The sequence below is a fragment of the Onychomys torridus genome, chromosome 7, assembly GCF_903995425.1.
Source record: "Onychomys torridus chromosome 7, mOncTor1.1, whole genome shotgun sequence".
Taxonomy (NCBI): domain Eukaryota; kingdom Metazoa; phylum Chordata; class Mammalia; order Rodentia; family Cricetidae; genus Onychomys; species Onychomys torridus.
The window spans coordinates 115330328-115346036 of record NC_050449.1 but is presented as its reverse complement, the minus strand read 5'-3'; the positions used below and the strand labels follow the sequence as shown (position 1 = coordinate 115346036).

At 41.4% G+C, this 15709-nt stretch overlaps 1 protein-coding gene across 5 annotated transcripts; it reads left to right on the top strand.

Moving 5' to 3' along the window:
• The first annotated feature begins 3167 nt into the window (after nt 1-3167).
• Znf445 (zinc finger protein 445) lies at nt 3168-13176 on the top strand. Of its 5 annotated transcripts, none has more exons than XM_036192207.1 (6): nt 3168-3740; nt 7256-7400; nt 7749-7807; nt 8052-8178; nt 9310-9420; nt 10183-13176. In XM_036192207.1, the coding sequence occupies exons 1-6, from the start codon at nt 3321-3323 to the stop codon at nt 12315-12317; spliced, it is 2997 nt and encodes a 998-aa protein (XP_036048100.1). In that variant the 5' UTR covers nt 3168-3320; the 3' UTR covers nt 12318-13176. The 5 variants fall into 5 exon arrangements, with proteins under 5 accessions (XP_036048100.1, XP_036048099.1, XP_036048098.1 ...); XM_036192206.1 differs by having other exon boundaries at nt 7256-7424; nt 10186-13176; XM_036192205.1 differs by having other exon boundaries at nt 7256-7424.
• The last annotated feature ends 2533 nt before the right edge of the window (nt 13177-15709 follow it).

Sequence of the window (15709 nt, the reverse complement as noted above, 5' to 3'; positions counted from 1 at the left end):
GAATGTTCTTGTATCTGATGTTTTCTTGTGCTTAGGTAATATTGATGTGTCCTTGTTACTGGCATTTGTCAAATTTTACCAGTTTAAAATTTCTGTGTTTAACTTTGTAATCTGTACTGTCTTGTGGGGAAAGAATTTTGAATTCTGCATTCAAGTATTGTTTCTTGTTAATTCACTTTCTGGCTGGGCCATGGTGGTATATGCCTTTAATCCCAGCACTTGGGAGGCAGAGGTAGGTGAATCTCTGTGAGTTCAAGGCCAGCCTAGTCTACAGAGTTAGTTCTAGGACAGCCAGGGCTACACAGAGAAACCCTGTCTCCAAACACAAAAATCACCAGAAAAAAACAAAACAAAAAACCATTCACTTTCTAGTTAGCATCTTGCCTGTATTAATGATGCTCTGTTTCTATCACTTTCTTTTACTTATTGGCAGGCCTTGTAAGGAAGATTGCTCTCTCTCCTTTGTTTGTTGTTTTGTTTATTTGTTTCCATTTTCCTTTATTAAGAAATTTTCTACTCACTCTACATATCACCCACAGATCCCACCTGTTTGTTGTTTTTGAGACAGAGTCTCACATAGCCCTGGCTGGTCTGGAACTTGCTTTGTTGTCACAGCTCACAAACACCTGCCTGCCTCTGTCTCCTAAATGATGAGACTAAAGGCATGCCACAATGCTGACTTGACTGTCCTTGCTTTTTAAAATTTGATCAGTTTATATCAGTGTGTACTTCTGACCCCACTTCTTTTTGTTTTGGGACAGGGTCTTATGTAGTCAGCCCAAGCTGGCCTTGAATTCCTTATCTTCCTGCCTCCACTTCCCAAGTGCTGGGATAATAGACATTCATTATCATGCCTGGCCTGCATAAATTATATTTTGTTTTAAATTTTAATTTACTGTGTGTGTATGTACGCGATGTGTTTTTATGGGTGTGGAGTCAGTTCTCCCCAACTTTATGTAGTTTCTGGGGATTACTGTCTGAGCTACCTGCCCCTGCCTTGTTCTCAAGTATATAGTTTTGTCTTTTGCTGATTTCTGATATTGCAAAACACTTGTATTTTCTTTGTCCAGCATGACATCAACCAGTTTTTCACAGAGCCCTGATTTCCTTTTTATTTGATAATGGTATTTAGAAACCAAGTTTTGGATACTCTGGGTATGGTGATCATCATCATCTTATTCTAGATTTATGTTAGAATGAGTGTGTGCAAATACGTATTTGTGGTTATGTATTCTTTTTTTTTTTTTTTAAGATTTATTTATTTATTATGTATACAGAAGAGGGCGCCAGATCTCATTACAGATGGTTGTGAGCCACCATGTGGTTGCCGGGAATTGAACTCAGGACCTCTGGAAGAGCAGTGGGTGCTCTTAACCTCTGAGCCATCTCTCCAGCCCCATGGTTATGTATTCTTACATGTATATATAGAGCCCAGAAGAACAGCGATCCCTTAGAGCTGGAGTTAATAGGCATTTTGTATGACACCTGGCTTGTTGTTAGGTGCTGGGATCAGAACTTCAGTTTTCATATTTGCATAGCAAATGCTCTTGACTGCTGAGGCATTTCTTCAGTCCCATATAATCCTACTGCTTAATTGTTACATCAATGTCAGTGTTTTTTAAAAATGTAACTAAAGCAGTCCATGAAAGCGCTACCTCCTACAGTTTTTACCTTCTAGTAGTAACATTATAGGCTGGGACCAAGCCTTCAATATATAGGCCTGTGGAGGACATTCATAATCCAAACTATACACTTGGGAAGCTGAGGCAGGAGAATCATGATTTTGAAGCCAGTTAAAGCATATAGCAAAATGCCGTCTCAAAAATAGGAAGAAGGGAGAAAGTAAAGATCCAAACTATAGTATGTGAGTTCTCCAACTTTTTCTTCCCCCCTTATGACTTTTTGTTTGTTTGTTTGTTTGGCTGTTGGTCTGTTGAATTTCCATATATACTTTTCCTTAATCTATGTGTTTGTTTTCCACATTGATTTACTTCCTGAAGCAATCTGAAGTTATAAACTTTTTTTTTTTTTTTTAAAGTAATCTATTTAAATGTATTTTATGTGGCTGGGCGGTGGTGGCGAACACCTTAATCCCAGCACTCTGTGCGTTCAAGGCCAGCCTGGTCTACAAAGTGAGTTCTAGGAAGGCACAAAGCTACACAGAGAAACCCTGTCTCAAAAGAAAAAAAGAAAGAAAAGAAAGAAGAAAAAAAAAGAAATGTATTTTATGTGCATTGGTGTAAAGGCGTCAGATCCCCTGGAACTGGAGTTACAGACAGTTGTGAGCTGCCATTGGGTGCTGGGAATTGAACCCTGGTCCTCTGGAAAAGAAGCCAGTGCTCCTAACTGCTGAGCCATCTCTCCAGCCCCCAGTTATAAATCTTGAAATTAAGAAGTTAAGTAGACTGAGCTGCTAAGATGACTTAGTATGTAAGGGCACATGAGCTTGGTCCTTGAAACCTATATGGTTGAAGGAGAGACTGGACTCCTGTAAGTTGTCCGGACTCCTGTAAGTTGTCCCTTCAGCCTCTGCATACATGCTGTGACACATAAGCCCCCAGACACACAAAGTAAAAATGTAATGAACTCAGGTATGTCTATTTCTTCTACTTTAGTTTCCAAAGTAATTTTTAGCCAATCTAATCCCTTTGCCTTTCAGTATAAATTGTGGTATAATCATCACAGATCTCTTCTCCTGCCAAACATCTTTTCTCTTTTTCTACCAGTGGTTCTGGCGATTAATTCCAGGGACTTTGTACATGCTAGACAATTGCTCTGCTACTGAGTCACATCCTCACCTCTACTCCCTTTTATCTTCCTGAAATTTTGATAGGAATTGAACTAAATATCAATGTGAGAATTGATAGCTTTTCATGTCATGCCTCCCAGTACATGAATGTAGGTATAGTGTGTCTACTTATTTAGATGTTCTTTGACCTTTTTTACCAGCCACTTATGTTTTCTAGCTCTATGCATATCTTCACTGTATTCAGGGATACTTTATTAGCTTACCACCCTAGGTCTCAGTCTGTGTGAGTACTCATGCTCATATGTCTTCTCACATATGTGAGAAGTGATCACTCACAAGTGATTCCCCACCATAGGACCTAGCTTCATCATGTGTGATGGACATCATTTTCTTATCTACTTTCTTCTGAATAGGAATGTTGGTTATTTCGGTCTCTTACGTGACTTCTGATGACCTAGCAAATGACATTGTGCACTGCAGTGCTGAGAAGATACTCCCAAGGATACAGCAGTGATTCAGTGAAAGCAACAGACTTGTTTTGTGTTTATCTGGGTGATCCTGGACAAGAGTGATGCCTCCAGGCAGGTGTTATGCTGCCCACTCAGCTCAGGCTTCAAGGGAACAAGGGCACCTTCGTACAGTAAAGAAGGAAGAGGATGATGATGGCTATACTTCAGTGCAGACTGCCAGGCCACAGACACTTAACCGTCCTGGCCAGGAACTATTCCGTCAGCTCTTTAGGCAGCTTCGCTACCATGAATCTTCTGGGCCCCTAGAAACTCTGAGCCGGCTCCAGGAGCTCTGCCGCTGGTGGATGAGGCCCGATGTTCTTTCCAAAGCACAGATGTTGGAGCTGCTGGTGTTGGAGCAGTTCCTGAGCATCTTGCCTGGAGAGCTCCGGACATGGGTGCAGCTCCATTGCCCTGAGAGTGGTGCAGAGGTTGTGGCCCTGCTAGAAGAGCTGCAGAAGGATCATGGAACACTACTGAGGGTAGGTGATTCGCATAAGTTCTGCCTGCCTTTTTGTAGATGAGAAATGTGGGGAAACCTCCCCTTGTTAATTCTCTTGCTAACTGAGCATTTGAGAACTGGACTCTTGATTAAGTACTCTTTAGCAAGGTACTCTTTCCTCTTTACACAGGAAGACCACCTCTAGAATAGGATCAGCAAGTATTAATGAATCATAAAATAAGCCTATGGGTACAGTGTTTTATATTCAGAAAGTCCAGCTCTACTTTCAGATCTTAGGGTTTCTATTGCTGTGAAGAGACACCATGACCATGTCAACTCTTATAAAGAAAACATTTAATTGGAGCTGGCTTACAATTTCAGAGGTTTAGTCCGTTATCATGGCCATGGTGGTGTGCAGGCAGACATGTTGCAGAAGAGGCTGAGAGGTCTACATCTGGATCCACAGGCAGCAGGAAGTGGATAGTGACATACTTCCTCCAACAAGGCCACACTCCTAATCCACTCCCTATGGGCCTGTGGGGGCCATTTTTATTCACACCACTACAACATATAATCTGATTTGGTTTAAGACTAACCATAGGGGCAGAAGGGGGAACTGAAAGGAGTCAGGAATCGTGAAATCTGAATGGAAGAACACAAAAGAACAGTCTGCATGTACCATGTTTACTTTTCATAGGGTTTTTTGGGACCTAAGGGGTGTGGGTTGGCCCAAGGGCCAACCTCAAATTTTACATTTCATCCTATAGCCTTTTTTTTTTTTTTTTTTGGTTGGTTTTTCGAGACAGGGTTTCTCTGTAGCTTTGGAGCCTGTCCTGGAATAGCTCTGTAGACCAAGCTGGCCTCTGCCTCCCGAGTGCTGGGATTACAGGTGTGCACCACCACTGCCCGGCTCCCTACAGCCTATTCTTAGACATATTGTTGTGGACTCCCACCAGGGAAGATCACAGTCTGTGACCAATTGAAAGTCTTTGTTTCAGCTCTCTGGTGACTACATCTGGGTATTTGGGACCCAAGTATAATACTGAGCCTTTTTCAGGGTTTATATTTAAGCATGAAAACCACACCCTGGCTGGAAAATTCCAAGGTTTTCTTTTTGCAGCTGTAAGCTAAGCAGATAGTTTACAAGAGCCAAAATATGTGACTAGCAAAAATAGCAAAGTCACTGATTTTTGCGAAGAGCCTGGCTAGTCACTATTCTATTGCTGTGAAGAAATACCATGACCAAGGAGCTCTTATAAAATAAAGTGTTTAATTGGGGACTTGATTAAAGTTTCAGAGGTCTAGCACATTACAGTGGCATGGCAGCATGCAGTCAAGTGCTTCAGAGCTACATCCTGATCTATAGGTAGAGAGAGACTGGACCTGGTGTGGGCTTTTGAAACCTCAAAGCCCACCCCCAGTGCCATACTTCCTCCAATAAGGCCATACTTCCTAATCCCATACTTCCTAATCCTTTTAATCCTTTCAAATAATGCCACTCCTTGGTGACTAAGCTTTTTTTTTTTTTTTTTCCAGAGCTGAGGACGAACCCAGAGGCAAGCACTCTACCACTGAGCTAAATCCCCAACCCCCCCCCCCTTTTTTTTTTGAGCTGAGGATTGAACGGTGACTGAGCTTTTAAGTATATGAACCTATATCCTTCAATCCTTCAGTTGTTTTTCTTCCTGGATTTTTTTTTTTTTTTTTTTTTTTTTTTTTAGTACTGGCACTTAGTAAGACAAATTTCACCTGACATTCCAAAATGGAGTCACCATAGTTGACCTTTCAGGTCCTCAGTTTATTGAGAAAGAAATGTAGAAATTATCTAATCATGAGGATTTGTTCAGTATCTGTTTGAATGCTTTATAATGTTCCTGGTCCTAATTCCTAGTGCAGAGAAACAGAACTGAACATGTCCCAGGCCTGTCAGCAAAGTGGTGCTGGGTTGCTCTCTGCATTTTTTTTTTTTTTTTTTTTTTTTTTTTTTTTGGTTTTTCGAGACAGGGTTTCTCTGTGTAGCTTTGTGCCTTTCCTGGAACTCACTTGGTAGTCCAGGCTGGCCTCGAACTCACAGAGATCCGCCTGGCTCTGCTTCTCGAGTGCTGGGATTAAAGGCGTGCGCCACCACCGCCCGGCTCTCTCTGCATTCTTATTCCTTTTGCACACAGGAAACTGGTTCTTCACCTTTTGAGTTTTTTTTTTTTTTTTATTTGTTTGTTTGTTTGGTTGGTTTTGAAATGGGTCTCTACACATCCCTGGCTGTCGTGGAATTTAATAGATAAGGCTGGCATTAAACTCACTGAGTTCTGCCTGCCTCTGCCTCTTGAGTGCTGAGATTAAAGGTGTGTGCCACCACATCTAACATCTTTTGAGTTTTTTCAAAAAGTATTTATTTTTTAGGCTTTCAAATTTCATTTAAGCCTATATGCATAATTTTTGCATTGAAAATTACTTATATTTCTGGTTTGTCTCAAATTTATTACAAAAATTAAATCAACTAACATTTGATCATAGTCTATCATTGGCAAATTGTGTAGTAAATTAACATAAGTAATACTTATTAAAACAAAATTTTGGGGTTGGGGATTTAGCTCAGTGGTAGAGTGCTTGCCTAGCAAGCACAAGGTCATGGGTTCAATCCTCAGCTCCACAAAAAGAAAAAAACAAAACAAAACAACCCACCCTAAAATATTTGTGTCTTTTTATAAATCTGAAAGTGCATTTGTCATTTTTATCAAAAACAATAGGATGTTCAGAGGGACCTGATGGTAATTTATAAAATGACGAAAGATAGAACATTTACAAGAGTATGGCTTGGTTGTAATTAGCTCATCTAGGGCTAGATGTAAGGTTTTAGTCTTTGTCATATATTCAGTGGCCTCAGTCTAAGGATTGTTCACATCAGTGTAGAAAAAGTGTCAGCTGCTGTGCCAGGAAGACTCCTCTAAGTTCATTAACTGGAGCCTTCTGTACTTATTTCTACGTTAAGGAAAGCCTTGTTTCAGAGATAGAGCTGCTTGAAGTCCAAGGGCAAAGCCCTCCTTCCTGTTCTCTGCGTAGATGAGCAGAGGAGAGCTTTACTTTGTGGTTTCTTGGCTGACCCTTAAAATTAATATTGTCTCTAATGATGATAACTGTTTTGTCAGGTTTACAGTTTGAAAGCTAGCCCTCTCTGAGGTCATCGTATATTTTAGTATACTTGTCTGGATCTCTGCTGTAAAACCATTGTTCATTTTACTCCATTTCATTTCTGGTCTTTAGGCCAGGGGTCAAGTAGGGAGTAATGGAAAGGTTTCACTGTGGCATGTGAGGATTTCTGTTACTAACGTGCCAAGTGTATCCTTATGTTAAGTGGGAACCTTACAGACTATCCCTGGTATAGGGAGGCCAAGGGGTGAAAGGTTTCTCTATTGTCTTTCTCTTTGGGTTTCTTCTGCCAGGAAATGATTGAAGCGCCTGGTGGCCAATACCTGTACAGATTGGCCATGTGACTGTTCTCTGAGTTTGCTTTCTGATACCTATTGGAATGTTCTCATAACATTTTATTCTTGCCAGGACCCATGCCTTGCCCAGGACCCAGATGTGCATTGGATAGGCACTAGAGCTCTGCAGTCTGCACAGATATGGTCCCCGACTTCACTTCTCAGGAACAATTCTGCTCTAGAGGACCATTTGGAGCCTGCACATGGAATAGGAGTTTGTAATTTCCTGGCTGGGCAAGATGGTACTCACTGTCTAGACCCTAGCTTTGTGTTATACCTCCTGTGTTTCCTATACTGTTGTTTTGTTACCATCTATCTTTCTTCAAGAATCTTTTGTCACCTAGCATTGTGTTCTCTTGAACACTTCTCTGATTCATGTCTGGTTGGCTTCTTTCATTGCCCCTCCACGCTCCCTTTCCAGTCCCCAACAGACACTAAGGACATGTCTATGCATCTTGAATAGCAGTCTGCCTGCTTGTGGGTCTAGGAGTCCTTGGGAGTGAGGAGAGTGGGCTTCTTGGATGTCTAGAGCTGGACAGCTCTCTCATGGCTTGTTTCCCCTTTAGATTCTCCTACTGTCTTGGTGCCTGCCCATTTCCAGATAGAAGAGGACACAGGATACCAGGTAACAACCAGCAAGCCTTTGGTAATCCAGTTCTGGATGAGCCGGCTCTGGGTTTTTCTTGGTGTCTCAAGCATTGTTGCCTATGGGTTGTTCAGTTTTCTTCATCCTGAGTTGTCATTCGACTTCATATTCAGAGACCAGAGCTTTCTGCTGGTGATAGTCTCACCTTTGCCAGCTTTATCCAGTATTAATTAACTCTGTCAGGCACATGATCAGCTCCAAGTCATAGTTTTTATTTTTTCAGGAAGCTTTGACTTTCCAGGATGTGAAGGTGACATTCTCTAAGGAAGAGTGGGGATGTTTGGACTCGGCTCAGCGTAATCTTTATCGGGATGTTATGCTGGAGAATTATGAGAATGTGGTTTCTGTTGGTAAGTCTTTAGTATCACTAGCAACCTCCACTTTTGCCTTTTTTTTTTTTTTTTTTTTTTTTTTAAATTAAAAACAATTGCTGGGCGGTGGTGGCACACTCCTTTAATTCCAGCACTCGAGAGGCAGAGGCAGGTGGATCTCTGGGAGTTCAAGGCCAGCCTGTTCTACAGAGTGAGATCCAGGACAGGCACCAAAACTACATAGAGAAACCCTGTCTTGAAAAAACAAAAAAAAAGAAAGAAAGAAAAAAGAAAAACCTCATTTGTATGCATGGATGTGTATGCTTGTATGTGCTTACTTGCCACTTTATCATTAAACTATCTCTTTTAAATAATGGAGATGGTAATGTCTGTCATGTGGGGTTATTGAAAAGACTGAGGCTGTTTCAAGTTCCAAGTTGATTTAGACATTCAAACATGGTTAACTGATATAGCCAGTTGAGTAGTTGTATGCCTCTTCCTTCTGAAGAATAATTATTATTATTGTTGATGTTAGATTTGTTTATTTTTATTTTATGTGTATGGGTGTTTTGTCTGCATGTATGTCTGTGCACCACCTGCACATAGTACTCGTGGAAATCAGAAGAGGCTATCAGATCCCTTGGAACTGGAGTTAGTGATGGTTATTAGCCACCATGTGTATGCTGGGAATTGAACCAGATCCTTTGGAGGAACAGCCTGATGGGCTGTTTAACTGATGGGGCATTTTTCCAGTCCTACCTCTGGAGAATCCTTAATGCCCCTTTGCCTGTGACTTTTTTCAGCCTCTAATCTCTTTGCTTAGGGCAGCAGTTCTCAACCTGTGGGTCGTGACACCTTTAGCAAATCTTTGTCTTCAAAAATATTTATATCATGATTCATAATGGTAGCAAAATTACAGTTATGAAGTAGCAACGAAAATAATTTTATGGTTGAGGTCACTACAACATGAGGAACTGTATTAAAGGGTCACTGCATTAGGGAGGTTGAGAACCACTGGCTTATAGCTATCAGAAATGATTGGTCATGCATCCTGCTCTAGCTTCTTCCATTTGTCTTCCTGGCCTTCCCTCTTCTCTACCAGGACTTTAGGTTCTAGAGAATAGTTCTGTGTGGCCTGTCTTCCTTCCCATCCCATTCCCTTTTCTGCAGTGGGGTCATCTCCCAAACCTGCCCTGATTTCCTGGCTGGAAGCAAGGAAGCCATCGACCGTGAATATCTGCACAGTTCAGCCTAAGAGGGATTCAGGTACTGCCCCTGAAGGTGAGTTCTATAAAATCAATCATGTCCTGCCCATCTTAAATTTACTCTTTTCTTTCATATGGTTAAATACATCACTAGGGACATACTCCATTATTTGCTAGGAGCTTCTAAGGGGTACTAGGACCCTAGGCCTCTTCCCTCCTGCTTGGCCTATTGTAGGTCCTTTCTTTCCAGTCTTGTCCCTTCCCTAGCATCTCAATATCAATTCTTGCTCATCACAGGGCTTCTCTGTTCTCTTTTCCACTCAGTTATGATGTTCCTTATTCCTGTCTGCACTAACTTCTGCATTACTTTACTCACCCCATCCTATTCTTAGGAGCAACCATCCTATTCTGGTTCTTCTTCACTGTTTGATTCTTCTTTCTATGAGGAGCTTGATATCCAGTTCTTTTGGTCAGGTCCTTCTTGGAGCTCCACCTCTTGGCTTTTGGGGACTATTGTGCAGTGGTCCTTTGCCATGATTTCTCCACTGTCTTGTTATTAATAATCTTTCTTAGCTTTTATTGCCCTGCTGGATTTGATTTCTTTGTCCCTCTACCTGCTATATCTGGCCCTTACCTTACCTGTTATTTGAGATACTTTTCATGTTTTTTTCTTAATCTTGACTCTTTCATAAAAAGGTAATGGCAGTCAGGCAAGATTCTTGCTACCAAGAACCATATTTTGTAGCTTCTTGTTGCCTTCTCCAGTTCCAAGTATGGGGGAAAAATACATTTTCTTTTGTGTGTGTGTATGTGTTTTTTTGTTTTTTTTTTTCACCAGCAGGTAAGCCCCAAATTAAGTCAAGCAAATTCATCTCGAAACAGGACCCTTCAGAATACACAGAAACCTTTGCAGTACCATCAGTGTGTCCTGAGACAAGTGTTTCTGAGGGAACAGGACTCAAAGAAACTTTTGAACAAAAGAGCAGGCTACCGAAGCCCTGTGGAAGCCCCATACAAGTGAAAGAGGTAAAGGAAGGAACTGACATTTGTAACAGGACAGGAAGAGAATCTGAAGTATTGGGAAGCAGTAATATTCTTGATATAAAACATGTTAAGTGTACGAGTATTTCTAAGAAAAAGCGATTCTTTAAACATGGCCGAGACAGATACTTCAGAGAAAGATCACACCATTATAATAAGAAATATGGGGAAGGGCTCAGAGACACAGTTGAGGGATTTGGCATATATCAGAGTATTCATATTGGGCTAAAAGAGAGTGAAAAGGACACATGTGGGAAGGACTTCATCCTTAGCTCTGATCACCAACGGGAACAGAGTGTTCATACTATGAGAGTGTACAGGTGCCATGATTGTGGGAAGACCTTTGGTAAAAGCTCCCATCTTGAATATCATCAGAGATGCCATTTTGAAGAGAAACTGTTTCAATGTAGGGTATGTAAGAAAGCCTTCAAGTGGCGTTCAAACTGTGTGCGACATGAGAAAATTCACACTGGAGTGAAACCTTATAAATGCAGCTCTTGTGAGAAAGGTTTCTATCGTCTATCAGCCTACCGTCTTCACCAGGAAACCCATACTAAAAAGAAATTTGAATCCAGTCAGTACAAAGAAGCTCTCACTTGCACCTTGGATCTCAATCATCATTTGACAGATGAGAGTGAGGAGAAACACTTGGACTGCAGCCAGTGTGGGAAATCCTTCTGCTCTAAGTCTTATGTTCTTCAACACCAAAGGATTCACACACAAGAGAAACCTTATAAATGTACCAGGTGTAGGAAAACCTTTCGGTGGAGGTCAAACTTTTCTCGTCATAAGAGATTGCACCAGACACAAGAGTTCTGTAAACAAGAGAAATGTCGAGAAGACTTCAAGCAGAATTGTAGTCAGTCTCAGGTTTTCCCTACTGTGGAGAAAAATTTTTCGTGTCAGCATTGTGGGAAAACTTTTACTAAAAATAAATCACTCATTGAGCACCAAAGGATTCACACAGGGGAGAAACCATACCAATGTAGTGAGTGTGGGAAAACGTTTACCTATAGGTCAGCATATATTATTCATCTGAAGAATCATGGTATTAAAAGAAAACCTGAAAGTGGTCTACCTGTTAGTCAGGATACAATGTTTCACATTTCTCAGAGCAGTCACAATACAGAAGAGCCTCACAAATGTAAATACTGTGGCAGAACATTCCGCATTCGCTCATTCCTTCTCATTCATCAGAGAGTTCACACTAGAGAGAAACCCTATAAGTGCAGGGAGTGTGGAAAAGCCTTCCGATGGAGTTCCAATCTCTCCCGACATGAGAGGCAACACTCTTATGAGTATCCTGAAAGTAAAGAGACTTCAAATCTAGAGTCAAAAATCCTCACTGATCAGAAGCCCTTTTCGTGTCAAGAATGTGGGAAAACCTTTACACGTAAAAGAACCCTTTTAGACCATAAGGGAATACACAGTGGAGAGAGACGCTTTAAGTGCAACCTGTGTGAAAAATCTTTTGATAGAAACTATCGTCTTGTTAATCATCAGAGGATACATGCCATAGAGAGACCTTTTCAAACTCAGTGGCATGGTAAAGATTTCGGGATACGTGTCCGTTCTGTTGACCAGAGAAAACACAGCAGAACACTGCATTCGGAACGCAGCCTACACTCAGATAACCCAGGCTTATCTTCTCATCGGGATGCAAGGTTAAAACTGAGTGGAAGGAAGCCCCGTAAAGAATGTGAGAACCCTTCTGACAAGATCTCCAGGCTCATTGCACTCCAGAGTGTGCCCACCAAGACAGGCTGCCACAAATGTAGTATTTGTGGGAAAACATTTAGCAAGCATTCACAACTCATTAGCCACAGAAGATTTCACACCAGAGAGAGGCCCTTCAAATGCAAAGTGTGCGGGAAGACCTTCAGGTGGTCTTCCAATTTAGCTCGGCATGTGAAAAACCATGTTAGAGATTAGCCTGGGGTCTCTGACAGTGGGGTGGTGGTGGTGGAATAGTTCCTGGTTACATTTCTAGAGAAGTTGTTGTTAGACACTGGGGAAAACCTTTGCAAAGGCTTAGTCCTTTCTGTTCTTGGTGTGGAATCTTGAGGATTTAAAAGCTTGGACTCCTCAGTCTACCTGCTGAAAAGTGGTGCTAACGAACAATGTTCTGGGGGCCTTATGGAGGTCCTGGTCCTTAGGTGTAGCCCAGAACTGAGAGCCAGGTCTCCTTGGATAACTCTAGTCACTTATTAGAAAGTGTGTCTCTGTGGCTTTAGTAAGGTTGTCTGCTGGGAAGGGGCCATTTAGATCCTCAGTTCCTCTTTAGGTTTGGCTTATGTCAGTCACTGCCTGTTCTGTTGACTTGCAAAGCAATGGCACAAAGAACTTGTAGTCTCCTCAGATGTCTCCTGGGGAGCTCTGGCTGGGGCTTCAGTTCAAGTTGGTTTGTGGTTATTAGCTATGGTCCTAAAGTGGTATCAGTGGCAAGTGTAAAGGACAGGGTGCTGGGTTCCATTGCTTGATCTAGACAGGCAGCATTAATCATTTCTAGATATAAGTGCACCCTTCACATGCCAGTGACCAGAGCTTTGGATCCCTATTGTCCTTAAATGAGTTAGGTCATATTCTGGATGGTGATATGTATTGAGGACAAAGTAAACCAGAGAAGGATGGCAGGGAATCTAGTTTGGATGTGGGCTGTAATTTTAAATGGGCTGGCCCGAAGTACTGCTAAAAGTGAAAGCTAACTAGGGCCAGGTGTTCAGAGGCAGTGGCATTTCTAGGAGTTCCAGGATAGCCAGAGCTAAATAGAGAAACCTTACCTTTAAAAAAACAAAACAAAACAAAACAAAAAAAACCCCAAAACAAAAAAAACCAAAACCCCTCATTGACTAAAAAGCTTAAGGGAGTTGGGTTGTAGGGTAAGCCATATTGATCTACAGGGAGAGAACTCAAGGTGGAGGAGGTAGGATCTTGTCTGGTGACTTTAGGGGTTAGTATAGAGGCCCTTGGGTGGAGTATAGTGAGTCATCCTAAGAGTGGACTGAAGTTGAGTCCTGGGACCAGTCTTACAGAGGTGGTGTTTACACATTAGTTGTCATGTGTCTTGTATATCCCTCTGTTCATAGTCTGGATTATCCTGGGTCCTTGTCCTTGAATCCCCACTGCTCCCATCTCTTGTGAGGCCCATATCGTAACTGCTAGTGTCACCTGGGTTTAACATTTTGTCACTGCTGCCTGACCAAGCTACATAGGAAAGCTGAGCTTGGGTACTTACATTGATAGAGATTTTGCAAAACAAACACCATTGCTTCTCTAAGCTGGAAAAATGACTGCTCTTAAGTGCTTCTGTTGCTCTTGCCAGACATGCAGGTGGCTCTCAGTCATACAATGCAAGCAAACTACTCATAATTAAGAAATACAGTCAAAAAGTAGTATGAGTTTTAAAAGTCTTTATTTTAAAATTGCCTCTCTAAAGATACCTAGTTCTGCCAAAGCAGGGGTGGAGCTTTAAGTAAGCCTTGATTAGACAAGTTGGGGATACTTTTTAAAACAGGCCTTTTAAGACAGTCAAGTATTGGATGAAAGTCATTCAGAAGTACACAGCTGCTGGGTAGGAGCCCAGCTGTGGATTGTTTTAAGTATAGTGTACTAGATGACAGCTTCTGATTGTCTTGGCAACTATGTCTAATCTTAAAACTTGGAGTGGAAAGCACAGGCTTCTTTGAACATGACCTTTCCACGCACGAGGAACTGGAGTTGTGGGTTGGGATAGACAGATGGGTTGAGACCATCACGGAGGAGTAGATGTCAGGTGGTCTCTTGTTCACCTGGTCAGTGTAGTCAGTCCCATCCTAACTGAAGACTATCAGACCAGTGTGCAGAGAAGAAACTATATGGGCTATCTTAGCAATCCCTTAGGAAAGTTAGTTTTTAAAGTGTGCAATGGGTGGAAAAACTGGGATTTGGACTCCTTTATAAATGGAAGTTAAGACAGATTGCCAGGCCAGGCAATTTGAAAAGTCTTATGAAATTGTGAGTTTATCCAGTGGGTCCCTTCTGAGATTAATGTGAAGAATAGTGAACTCACTGCAGTAGTTTTTAGATAGTGGGACTGGCAGAATCCTGTTTGCCATCAGCAGAACAGATAGTACAGGAGAATATGAAACTCAGTGTGGGAGTATACACCTGTAATCCGAATGTGGGATGCTGATGCAAGAGGACCAAAAGTTCAAAGCCACCTGAGGATAAAGAACAAGACCTTGTCTGAAAACAAAAACAAAAACAGTGACTATAGAAAAGTTATATCCTCCAACTCAACTCAGAAAACTACACTAAGAGTTGCAGAAGCTGTATATAATAACTGTTTATATGAAGTTGAAGCATATTGAAAGTGGGATTTGGGTTTCATTATTTCTTTAAGTGGGATGGAGTACTAACCTCATAGGGCGGTGATGGGGCAGTATTGAAAAGCATGTTTAACGATGAGACTAGTGTCAGTCATGTAAACATTCCTGATGTATAATAAAGTTAATATTTTGCACAATTTTTTGTGGATTCAAAAAACATGAAATAAGAGTGTAAAGTTATGAAATGGAATGATGTGTGGAACCTTTGCTCCATTGCCTTTGGGTATGAGGTGCTGGTGAAATAATGAATACAAAGGACTTCACTTGATTTTCTAGAAATTGATACAAATATATCCTAAAGTTATGAATTAACAGGATAATATTGTGTGTTCTTTTGACTGTTAAAATATATTAAAATAGGGGGCTGGAGAGATGGCTCAGAGGTTAAGAGCACCCACTGCTCTTCCAGAGGTCCTGAGTTCAATTCCCAGCAACCACATGGTGGCTCACAACCATCTGTAACGAGATCTGGTGCCCTCTTCTGGCCTGCAGTCATACATGCTGTATACATAATAAATAAATCTTTTAAAAAATACTAAAATAAAAAAAATTAAAAAAAACTAAGCATGGCCTCTGATACCTAGATTGTTATACAGATTATTATACAGAAGTTCCATCTGCCATTCACAGTGGTGCTACTTATATGGTCTAACTCTCTTTTATGAGATAGGGTCTCAGTATAGATCTGGCTGTCTTGGAACTCACTATGTAGACCAGGCTGGCTTCAAACCCAGAGATCTGCCTGCCTCTGCTTCCAGAGTCCTGGGATTAAAAAGGCATGTTCCACCAAATCTGGTCCACCTCATAAATTCCCAATATTCTTACCTACTAAAATTGGAGCAACACAAAATGGCTGTTGGTTGCAGAATGGTTAACAACTACAATGTGATGTGCTGGTTTGAAGAAAACCAGGGTGTTCTGTGTCTCCGTACCATCTCTAAATTATGAGATTGTGAG